We start from the raw sequence: 11,193 nt of genomic DNA on the forward strand, positions 1-11,193 counted from the left end.
AGCTGTCATCAACCATAAGAAGGAAACTTGGAAATTGTGCTACTCTATATATCTTGCTGAGGTCAGGCTAAATTCCATCCACTTGTGGAGGACCCTGTTAGCCAAAGTAATTTCCTTATATTGCAAGAATTAAGGGAGCTCTAGTTTATATCCTGTATATCTCAGAGAATATTGGTATAAGTAAGGAGTGCTTTAAACTTCATTTGTTTACTATAATTATTTTTATAATCCTATATTTCATAATACTGTGGTCAGGCAGATTAACTATTTCTAACCAGCAGTATCTAATTCGAAAGTACTTTGGTTGTTTTAAAAGAACCTATCTAAAAAGGTTATACATAGCTAACAAAGATATTGTTAACGCTTCCTTTTTTTTTTTTTTTTTTTTTTTTTTTTTTTTTTTTTTCCCTTAAATTGGAATACTTTGTCATTGCACATCATTATAGACAATATTATCTTTTATTTAGGAAAATTATCTGTAAAAATCGGAATTTGCATTCAGCATCTTCTTGTCTAGACAAAGTGTTGCACATCTTGAGAGACTGCTACATAAAAAAAAATTACAAGCTACCTTGGCGCTTATTTTGGATTATTGTATTTAATGAAAACACTTTAAGTATTGTATGTATAGACTTGCCTAAAAACAAAACCTGATAGACTGTTGTGGCTATGCTTAGTTCCTTTTCTTTTCTTTTTTACTGGACACAGTATGGTACATATTTGTTACTTTTAATAGGAAATGTGTAACAAAATATTTTGTTGAAGACAACGACATATCATTTCAGTTATGATAATTTAGCCATGAAGCTATGATAGCATGAAAAGAATGGTGCGACAGATACAGACAAAATTTCTATAAAACACGCCAATGTTTTCCAAACAGACTATACAATGAATCCAACAAGCAATGTCGTAAATAAACGAATAAAATCACATGCTAGACAGTGGTGAACTTCTTGACTTCTGATAGACAAAATAAAATCAATCAGCTTGGAGATATGCGAGTATTATACTAGTGAATTCAGCGCGTTAGGTCGCATTGGTGCAATCGTAAATAAAGTTGGGCTATGAACAATAGTGTGATCAAATGGAACGTCATCAAATATAAATTGCCAATGTGCCCTCCATATCTCAAGAAAATTACAACCGACGATACTGTCGTTTTGGATGAATCGAAGTTTCTGTCGAGGAAAGGTCAGATCGTAAAGAGCTTGACGAATAACGAACAGCTCGACGTCCACAACACCAAAAAAAACTGACACCAAATCAAACGCTAGATGGTGAGCTTCTTGGGGTACAAAAAAAGAAAATGTTCAGGATCTTCAATAGCATCAACGAAAGCACATAGGCGGTAAGAAGATCCACAGATATCAGGCATTATCTTGTGAATGGCTGCTGTACTTGGTAGTTTCTAGTGAAGGAGGCGATACCAGCTACAATTGATTTTCTTTTCGACTTGCTCCAAAAAAATCCTAATATCATTTGGTGACGTTGCAAGCCCGGCATAGTCAATGATGACAAGGCGGAATGGTTTTTGGCTGAAATAGACGCGCACAAGTAAATCTATAGGAAAACTTTAGCTATTATAACTTATACTGAACCTTGATATACCTGAAATGTCGCTATGCGATCTTTTTAAATGCAGCGGTGCATCATCCTGCTTTGGTGAGTCTCTTTTTAATATTGATAGGCCGGCTTTGCAAATTGGGCTGACGGATACTTCTTTGCACTCTTCGCAAAAGTATGATTTGCTCACCAATAGCTGTAATAAACGTATCCGCGATTCTTTTGTTTTGTTAGTGGGCAATTTGCGTGCGTATCCAATTGTTATGAATTTGGTATCATGTTACAGATATTTCCAGTATGTCTTGACCGAGTCGGAAGTATCGGTTGTTAACGCTACAGAATGATGGATTGTTAAAATATGGAGCTCCAAAACTCCGAGAAGTAGTTTTTACCCCTTAGTTGCTCATGAACCACCTATAAGTTTCACCCAGCTTTTTGCTGATTCTTTCTTTGGCGTTCCGATTTTCTCTAGATGTTTTGCTTATCTAATCCAATGCTGAAATTAATTTACGTTGCAATGATTTTTGAGATGCGGAAACTCATTGTATGCTAGTTGGTATTGGTCTTCCGAAGTTAGGAATTGTTTGATATAACAGCTGTCGTTCAAAGGATCTTCATCGGTAGCAATTTCTTTCATAAGATTCAGCAGACGATCCTCAGAATGGCATAACCGTGTCATCAGGTTTCCGTCTTTTTGGACCCATTTTTGTTGCTGTTGTTGCTACTATTGTTAGTGCTGGTGTTGATACTATTATTGCTATCGTCGCTGTTGTTGTCATCACTGTCAAATTTATTAGGCACATCAGTAGATGGCATTGTTGGAGAATCGGGATAAGTTATGAGTTTGAAGGGATTTCGCTCGTGTATATTTAACATCAATGGCCATCGATTGAAAAGGATCGTGATTGCGTATGTATACTGCTTTTTCAGATGTTCTTTTGCTTTTTTCTATATTTTAGATCATTTGATTTGTATCCAAGGACAAGGCAGGAAGCTTGGTCTAAAGTTAACATTTGCAGAGCAAAGGAATCACGACATAATTTCGAAGCATCTAAAAAATACGACTTCCACTTCTAAAAATGTAACAATATCAATTTAATTGGCTGCAACATTGTTTGTTGGATTCATTGTAGAACAGATCGGGCTTCAAATGACTCTGCTGGAACGTGATCGATGTCTACGCTGGCTACCTGTCGGAAAGCCAAAGCCATGTCCTTACCACCCAAATCATCTTTCCACAAAATAGTACTTCATCCGTTGTTTGCACATACACCGTCGAATACAAATGCCTCTCTCGATCCTTGATCCTCTGTCTTTCCTGTTGAATCAATTGCCTAAGAAACTCCTTCTGCCACCCGAGAAAGCTGTCGCTTGAAGAGTTCGATGGTCCGTTATTTGTAGATTACTACGTAAAGTCGATCATTTGGCTCATGAAGTGATCCCAATTATCCCTCCAGAATCTATTACTCAATCCTTAAATTAATTACTCTCGAACTAGCTTCAGTTACTTCAGGTATTATCCAATACCTTTTTTCTTCTTTTACACTTTTATCTTTATGCTCAAAAGTTTTTTTTTTTTTTTTTTTTTTTTTTTTTTTTTTTTTTTTTTTTTTTTTTTTTTTTTTTTTTTTTTTTTTTTACTTTATGGGCCGGGGGGGGGGAATTCAAGGGTTTTTAGCCCCTTTGGCCCGAATTTTTTTAAAAAACCTTTTTTTGGGGCGGGGCCCATTTTTTAACTTAAAGACTTACTGGAAGGCTGCTTTGTTATTCTCTCTCTTTTTTTTTTAGTAGTTGCTTCATTTGATTCAGATGATTCACCAAAAAGTAAGCCTTCTGATACTGACTCATTGTTTGCTTCTTCACCCTTTTTGCTTTACTGTGTTCAGATATGAAGTATCGCGTCTTCTTTGGCAACAAACAAGCTTTTAATGTCTCTTTGGACATATGGAATACAGCAGTGGCATGTCTGTTAATAATATGAGTCTGATGTTTGATCCAATTGACATGATGAATGGCAACCTTGAAATATCAAGCGTCCAATTCGATTTCGTCTGTAAACTGAGATACTGGCCAAATGTTCATTAGCTTATTCAAGAGTGCTTCTTTAAGCATAATGTATTGATAAATGTTGATAGATGAAGAGGACAACATTTTATGCATTATTATCAGTAAGGTCATTGATAGATCAACAACATGCATCGAGATGCGACTGCTGCAATAGAAGGTTGTTTGAGGATTTCCCTATGTACCCCTTGCACCTTTTTAATTTTTTATAAATAAAAATTTGTTTCATTGTAGAACAGATCAATGAAAGCTACTTTCTATCCAATCATAGAGCGATAAAAATTAAAAGACCACAATAATCACCCACCCCTTCCTTTTCTTTTTACCACTCCAAAAAAAAATGTTTTCAGCTGTCAGAATCTTAGTCAGGAACCATACCTCAAAAAATATTCAATCGAGATTTCTAAATACTGCAGAGTTCAAAAAATATGGTGCCTTTCGTGAACCACCAAAGGGACTTGGTCTTGTTGAAGCGCCCCAAGTCGATCGTAGTACATGGGTTCATAGAAAGCAACAAAAACTTAGAGATCTTGGTAATTACGAAAAGGCCTTTGCTGCTCATGCTGCTGAGCGTCAATACCTGTAAAGCTTTTTTTTTTTTTTTTCGTACATGGAAGAGATCTTTTCGATTAAACCATTTTTTTTTTTTTGTATAGGGTTGAAGAGGCAACCAAATCTTATTTTCATGATATCAACGGTAATAGAGATGCAAACGTATATAAAAGAAAAACTAACAGTAGAAATACAGAAATGAAGGAACATGGAGGGAAAATGTATTATGCAAGCACTCAACTTATGAAGCCTGAAATGACGGGGTATATGCCAGATTTTGAAGTACAAGACTTGTCAAAAAACAAAATTCATACAACAGATAAATTGCTGGACAAAATCAGTTTAGTTACCATATCACTCACTCAATTTGGTTTTGTAAATATGACTTGTATTTTATATCATTTGAATTAAAACGTTTCTAGGAACACACAAAGTCATTTTCAAATCCCTTTTGGGAAAAATTTGGACAGACAACAAAGAATATTCAACTTTTAGACGTAAGCAGAAAGAAAGAAAAAAAAAAGGGAGAGAGGCTTACGTATGGAATAGATTATTGTAGAGGAAAACTTATTAAAGCAAATCTTATTGAAAGCATTTGTCACCAGAGCACTGAAGAATTTACCCCAAGAAAGACAAGAGGGCTGTCTATTGCTTTATCAAGACATCAGTCGAGTAAGAAAATACCTTGACATGACCAACAAAAACATCGGCCATGTCTTTCTAGTAGACGAAAACTGCCAGGTACGCTGGACAGCACACGGTGAAGCGACGCGTGAAGAGATTGGCAACATGTTGGCCATGACAGATTTTCTTTATGAAAAAATAAAATAAGGGGGGATTATTTTTTACTGAGTTGGTCTATTTTTTGAACAAGTTCGACGATTTGTGTTCGATACATGTCCTTGACATCCGCAAGGTCTGCCTTGAGCTCCTGCACCTCTTCCGTTCGTTCTCCGAGTAGTTCGAGCAGTGTTTGGTATCTTGCATTCAGCTGATCATGCTCCTGTTGGAGATGGACTGTCTTTTTGACCTTGATCCGTAACTGATCGATTTCTTGTGACATGCTCAAGGCCTCTTCTGATAATTCATTCTTTGACTGAGTCAAACTTTGTAATTGGGTTTGATAAAAATCGACCTGGTTCTGTAATTGATGAATATCCGCCTGTAGTTTCACATCTTCCTCTTCTTCCTTTTTGGTATCTTCTTCTACTAAAAGCGTGGGTGGTTTCACCTCCTTGAGTCGATCTTCAAATTGCCGTCTTTCCTCATTCAGTCTTTCCTTCATCAATCGTTGGTATTGGTTCTTTAAACGTTCTTGTTCTCTTTGTTCGTTTTCTTTCATCTCTTCCTTCTCCTTGATCAGTGCCTTGATCCTTTCCTCTTGTTTTTCTCCTACGGATCTTTCCAGGTCCAGACTGGTTTGTAATCGGGCGTTTTCTTTTTGTAGGTCGAGCAGGGCCGCCTCTAAAGTGTCCACGCGTTGAGTGATACCATCGAGTTCTGCTTGTAGCCATTTGGATTTTTCGACCGACTTTTCACGTTCCAATTCAGAGTGCTGTAAAGAAAGGATGAGACTGCACAGAGATGAGTACTTGGTTTGGATAGAAAACATGCTTTACCTTTGTTCTGTTTGATCCCTGTTTTTGATCGCAATCGCATGCTGTGTTTGCAACTCGTCTATCTGTCGCAGCAAAGGCGCCGTCGATTCATCCACACTCATTTCAAACTGCATCTTTTCTTGCTCCACACAGCGTTTTTGCAATTCGGCCACCTCCTTTCTCAGACTGTCCTCTCTCTGAGCCGCCTGTTCGTGTGCGGCCTGGAGGGCGATCTGGAGCTCCCTCTGTTCCTTTCGCCAGCCACGCTCGGCCGCCTCTGCGTTTTCCTTGAACTTTGCAAACTCCTTGTGCAGCCGATCGTTCGCCTTGACCTCCTTTTCGAGCACCACCGCGTTTTCTTGGTCTGCCTCGGCCTTGGCCTGGGCACGGGCTCGTTCGATGCGATCGAGCGCGTCCTTCAGCCGTCGGTCGGTCTCGGCCAGGGTGCGGACCGCCTCCAGCTTGTCAGACTCGAGCTTGTTGATGTGCTTCGTTTGCTGTTCGGACAGATCGGTGAGGAGCTGGACAGACTCCTGCAGTCGTCGCTCGGTCTCGGCCCGCTTGGCCGCCTTCTCGGCCGCCTGCGTCCCCTCCTGCGTTGCCTTTTCCCACCTTTTGGTCAGCTCCGCCATGGCCTTCTCCTGCTCTGTCTTTTCCTGTCGCAATCGCTTGATCGTCGTCGAGTGCTTCAGTTCGACCTTCGACAGCTTTTCGCCTTCCCGCAAGAGCCCCTCGATCTGTTCGTCTTTGGCCGCCAGCTGTCGCTTGAGCTCCTCGAGGGCCGCGTCTGGTTTCATCTGTGATTGCCAACGCGCCTCGTTCTCCGTCGCTTCTTCGCCCAACTGATGGATCTGGTCGTGCAGTTTCGCAATGGTTTCCATCGCTTGCAACAGCTGCTTCTCTCGCTGGTCTAATAATCCCTTCCACCCTTCCTTGTCTTTTCCTATCCGTTCCACTTCCTCGGTTGTGTCTTTGGCTGGCATGGCGGTCTGCTTTTCTTCTTTTTCAACTGCTGCTACTGCTGCTTCTTGTTCACTTTGTCCTCCTGATCCCTTTCTTTCCTCTAGCTTTTCTTCTCCTTCTGTCTTTTCTTTCTTGGCCACTGCGTCTTCTTCTGCCTTTTCTTCCTTGGCCACTGCGTCTCCTTCTGCCTTTTCTTCCTTGGCCGTTTCGTCTTCTTGCTGCTGTTGGTCTTTTTCGTCCTTTTCTTTGAGTGCTCTTTCATTTCTCTGTGCTTCTTTCTTGGCTGCCCGTTTGTTTTTCTTGGCATTCTTCTTATTTTTTACGGATCCCTCTTTTTTGACTTCCATCGTTTCTTCCACTTTTTCCTCCTTTGTCGTTTGTTCATCCGTCACCTCACCTTCTTCTTCTTTCCCAGTCTCTTTGTCCTCCTGTGACTCTGCTTGCTCTGCTTTTTCCTCTTTCGGGTCATCTGGAAGCGTGGATGGTTTATTTTTATCTGCTGTTACCACAGCCGCAAGTCGTTTCGAAAGGTCTCTTTCTGGCTGTCTTTTCGGTTTCTCGATGGTGGTGACCATCCCTGTGACGGGATCCACCCAGGTTTCGACATCTACTCTTTCAATGATTAACATCTTTTATAATTGTTTAGAATGCTTCTACTTTTCGCTTCTTGTCCTTCTGGTGGTTGCTCCAATAGCGAATCAAATGTGGTTTCCACATTGCTTATCGCTTGTTTTAAATAACCACCCCATTTTGAAGTGGTGTCTGTTGTGCCAAAGAACCCGCTCATTTAAAAAAAAAAAGGGAGGAGAGGGGGGGGGAAAAGATGATTTATTTTTAAAAACAGCAAAGGATAATTTCAAAAGTGAATATCATGAACAAACCACATGTTTCTATTGGAGGCAGTACGACGGATGCATTTAGCGAGATCAATAGAATGTTTCTGATAGGAAAAAGATGAGGATAAAATGAATTGAGTCTGTGAGGGATATTGTTTACCTTTAAATGAAAGAGGATTTGAATGAGATGGGTGTTGAATAAAAAGTGTTGGTATTCTTGTTCATTTTGAGGTATGAAGATGTATTCATCCGATAGTTTAGAAGCTATATAAACCCCAGCGTGGTATCTTAGAGAGAATAGATAACCATTCAGTCCTGAGATGAGGATTAAAATGAAATCATGTATAAAATAACCATCTTACGATCGATGTGTATACCGATTGGAAAGCATTCGTCAGTCATTTTATATTCTTTGAATAGATGAGCTAGTATCGATTGATTCATGCCAATAGATTGAGTCTGTAAAATGGCTTGTTTTCTATCGTCATCACATTCAGTGTAATGACAGATGGACACTGTTATCTTTTCTTGTTCACCCAATGAATTTTGACTTTGACAATAAAATGATACATGATCTTGTTCAAGACAGAGTTTGATGATACTTCCTCTGAATAATATATCAAATATAGTTATCCAATGTGTAAAATGATTGGGTTGAGATTGAATAAGGGTCACTTTTGTACTAAATAAAAAAAAAAGAGGGGATGAATAACGTACAAGATTTGAAAACAAGTTACATGTATTCTAATAGATCAAGTATTTGATAATCTGTTGATGTGGATCGTATTTTGCTTGATTCAATATTCTTCATGTACTGAATGACTATCATCGCCTCAGACAATCTACCAATTTGAAATGCCTTTGATAGAATCAGTCTTTGGGTGTTTATCGATTCATCTTTCTTTTTTTTTTTTTTTGGTACTTTTTTTAATTGATTCAATAATAGAATCATATAATCTCCATTGGTTGAGTGAGTAAAATGATTCAATCGGTAAGCAGATCGAATAAGATCCAATTCAGTCTTGCTAAACACATTGTACTTTAAATAGGATTCACGTTGTAGTTTACCTATCAAGTTTAGTATAGGAGCATTTGCTAGTCTATCATAAAATGAGTGAGTGAATATGCAGCCTGTTTAAGATTACTCTAAATAGGAAATTTCTATTTTATTTAATATGGAGCGATCTTTAAAAAGTGATTGCTTGTATTGAATAAGCTATGATTTTTTTGTTCTATCAATTTCAATCGATTCTTATTTATTTTACCTTTTTATTTAAATCCATTCCAATCATGATGAAAGAAGAAGAAGAAAAAGGATGATGGACATAAAGAATGAATTTTCATTATGTTCTTTGTATCGAATCAATATAAATCGGGTAATAAAATAGATGACAGCTCTACATCATATAAACAATCAAGACATTCAAATAGAATATGATTATTCTGTTTAAAATAAATGGCTGTTAACCCTTTAGTCTGTTTATGATTCCAATAAAAAAGATGTTGATTCACACACTAGAAATGAGATTTAATGATCTTATTGGATGATGGAAATACCAAAGAAGGAAATCAATGTTACTCAATCATCACTTGACTTCCCACACTCATGCGTTCATAAAAAGCAACACTGAAAAAAAAATTTTTTTTTTACTTCTTTTTTACTTTATTTGATGAACAGACATTCAAGATTATTCATTTTATTAAAAAAGCCTTCAGAAAAAAAGACGGTCAAGATTAGTAAAGAACCACCGATGATTGTTTATTTTGAAAGAGATGTATTAGAGGATACACTGTTTGAATGTATATTTGATCCACAAGTAGCACACGATGAAGAAAAAGATCATCCTGATTTATTAAGAAAGACGAAACCATGGCAAAGACCTCCTTATCAAACACCACAGAATCGATTCTTTACAAAAATAAAATCCATCTTTCGTCCAACATCATCACTACAACCTACCTTATTTGCTCATTAATATCTAATACCCTTCTTTTCCTTTATTTTGTAAATAAAAGTCATCTTATATTCTAATGCTTGACATGGATCGAAAAAAGAAAGGGGAAAAGGAACAAGGTTGGGTTGTGCACCCCTGCCGACAGCCTCCCTCCTCTCTCTCTCTCTTCCCAACATTAATTCCTAAAATAGGATAATTTATGCAAACCATTTTATCCAATCAAAAAAAGTTAATTTTTTTTTACAAGTTCAGTCACATCATTTGACAACATCCAGTGCATATTCAATTTCGGATAAAGAATTAAAAAAAAAAAAAAAAAAAAAAAACGGATCAAGTATGAAAGCAATGGCTTAGAAAAGGAGAGACATGAGCCTGAATAAAAAGGGTCTCTATCAGGGTTTTGTATAGATAAAAAAAAAACAAGGGAAATTTGCCAAGAGGGGAGAAAGAGAGAGGGGGTAACAAATTGGTTTAATAAAGGAGAATAATGACGATTAGAAAAAAAAAAAAAAAAAGGATGAAAGGATGTGAAGAAAGGGATGTATACAACATATACTTTTATTATGAATAGAATCATTTGTATTTTATATCTGCTTAAAGAATGTTTGCTCTAAATCACCATTGAACTCTCTCTCTCTCTTTTTATAGGATTCATAAAATAACAATCAAAGAAGATGACCTAAGAAGATGATCCAACATGAAGCTATGGATTAATAAACAAGATGTGAAAAAAGGTTTCTATTATTTAATAAAGCCCATATTCATTCTTAAAAAGGGTATTTGCATCACATCAGGAGGCTTTTGACCTTTTTTTTTTTACGATAAATTGTAACAGGGTAGCCATGTTTAGGATCTGTTTAAAGTGAAATCAATCAGGATTGCTCTATGAAGATTCTCTATAGCCCATTCTCTGTGGAATAGTCATCTATGTTTGATTGTGATTCAATACCTAAGCTGAGGTCTCTTTTGTCCCTGCAGTCATAAATTATTAGCCTTGGTAAATAGTATCCGAATTCTCTTGCGGGTCTGTTCGATATGATTCACACCTGGTTTGGTCTACTGTTTGTCTATCAATCTATGAAGGATGAATACATTACTGCTACAATCAATCATACTATTTAGATCTTTGTCCATCATCGCTTTTCATCCATCAAAATTCATTTAGGTTTTAAAAGCATCAAAAATATCAAACAACAAATTCAAATAATGTTGCAAAAAAATATAAATACTTTATACAGTTTTCTTTTTATTTCCAGTGAAAGATAAAAATTTTTTCTTTTAAAAAAAATATGCAAATAAATTGGCTATTGAAATTTAAAAAATATGGATGAGAGCATAAATAAGGTTACTAGATTATACCCAATACTACAAGAAGAAAATGAACTGTTTTCTTTTCAATACCTTCACATCATTTCTAGATTAACTCCAAGTCAACATTCTGTAGTTTTGGATATTTGTAGTCAAGGATATTATGTTAAATAGTAACATGAAATCAAAAGAATACTTCCTGAGACTGAACTTAAGTTCTTTTATCAGTTGGTAGGTAAATGAGTAATTATGAGTGTAGATCCAATCATTGGCATGTTTAATTGAAGAATGATCACTGAATCGATGATGAAAATTTTTAATTCATTGTTTTTATAGATCTTATTCTTTAAC

At 36.9% G+C, this 11,193-nt stretch overlaps 3 protein-coding genes across 3 annotated transcripts; 2 read left to right on the forward strand and 1 right to left on the reverse strand.

Annotated features, from left to right (window-relative positions):
* Positions 1-3,970: 3,970 nt before the first annotated feature.
* Positions 3,971-4,561, forward strand: RO3G_17227 (uncharacterized protein; the record flags this gene model as incomplete). Its single annotated transcript, XM_067671811.1, has 3 exons — positions 3,971-4,212; positions 4,287-4,344; positions 4,529-4,561. 3 exons carry the CDS (start codon positions 3,971-3,973, stop codon positions 4,559-4,561), a joined length of 333 nt encoding a protein of 110 aa, XP_067527752.1.
* A 459-nt stretch (positions 4,562-5,020) lies between these two features.
* Positions 5,021-5,794, reverse strand: RO3G_17228 (uncharacterized protein; the record flags this gene model as incomplete). The annotated part of the gene is made up of 1 exon (XM_067671812.1): positions 5,021-5,794. One exon carries the CDS (start codon positions 5,792-5,794, stop codon positions 5,021-5,023), a length of 774 nt encoding a protein of 257 aa, XP_067527753.1.
* An 856-nt stretch (positions 5,795-6,650) lies between these two features.
* Positions 6,651-7,437, forward strand: RO3G_17229 (uncharacterized protein; the record flags this gene model as incomplete). Its single annotated transcript, XM_067671813.1, has 2 exons — positions 6,651-7,310; positions 7,390-7,437. 2 exons carry the CDS (start codon positions 6,651-6,653, stop codon positions 7,435-7,437), a joined length of 708 nt encoding a protein of 235 aa, XP_067527754.1.
* Positions 7,438-11,193: the final 3,756 nt, after the last annotated feature.

This window comes from Rhizopus delemar, genomic scaffold, assembly GCF_000149305.1.
Source record: "Rhizopus delemar RA 99-880 supercont3.29 genomic scaffold, whole genome shotgun sequence".
In the NCBI taxonomy this organism is placed as follows: domain Eukaryota; kingdom Fungi; phylum Mucoromycota; class Mucoromycetes; order Mucorales; family Rhizopodaceae; genus Rhizopus; species Rhizopus delemar.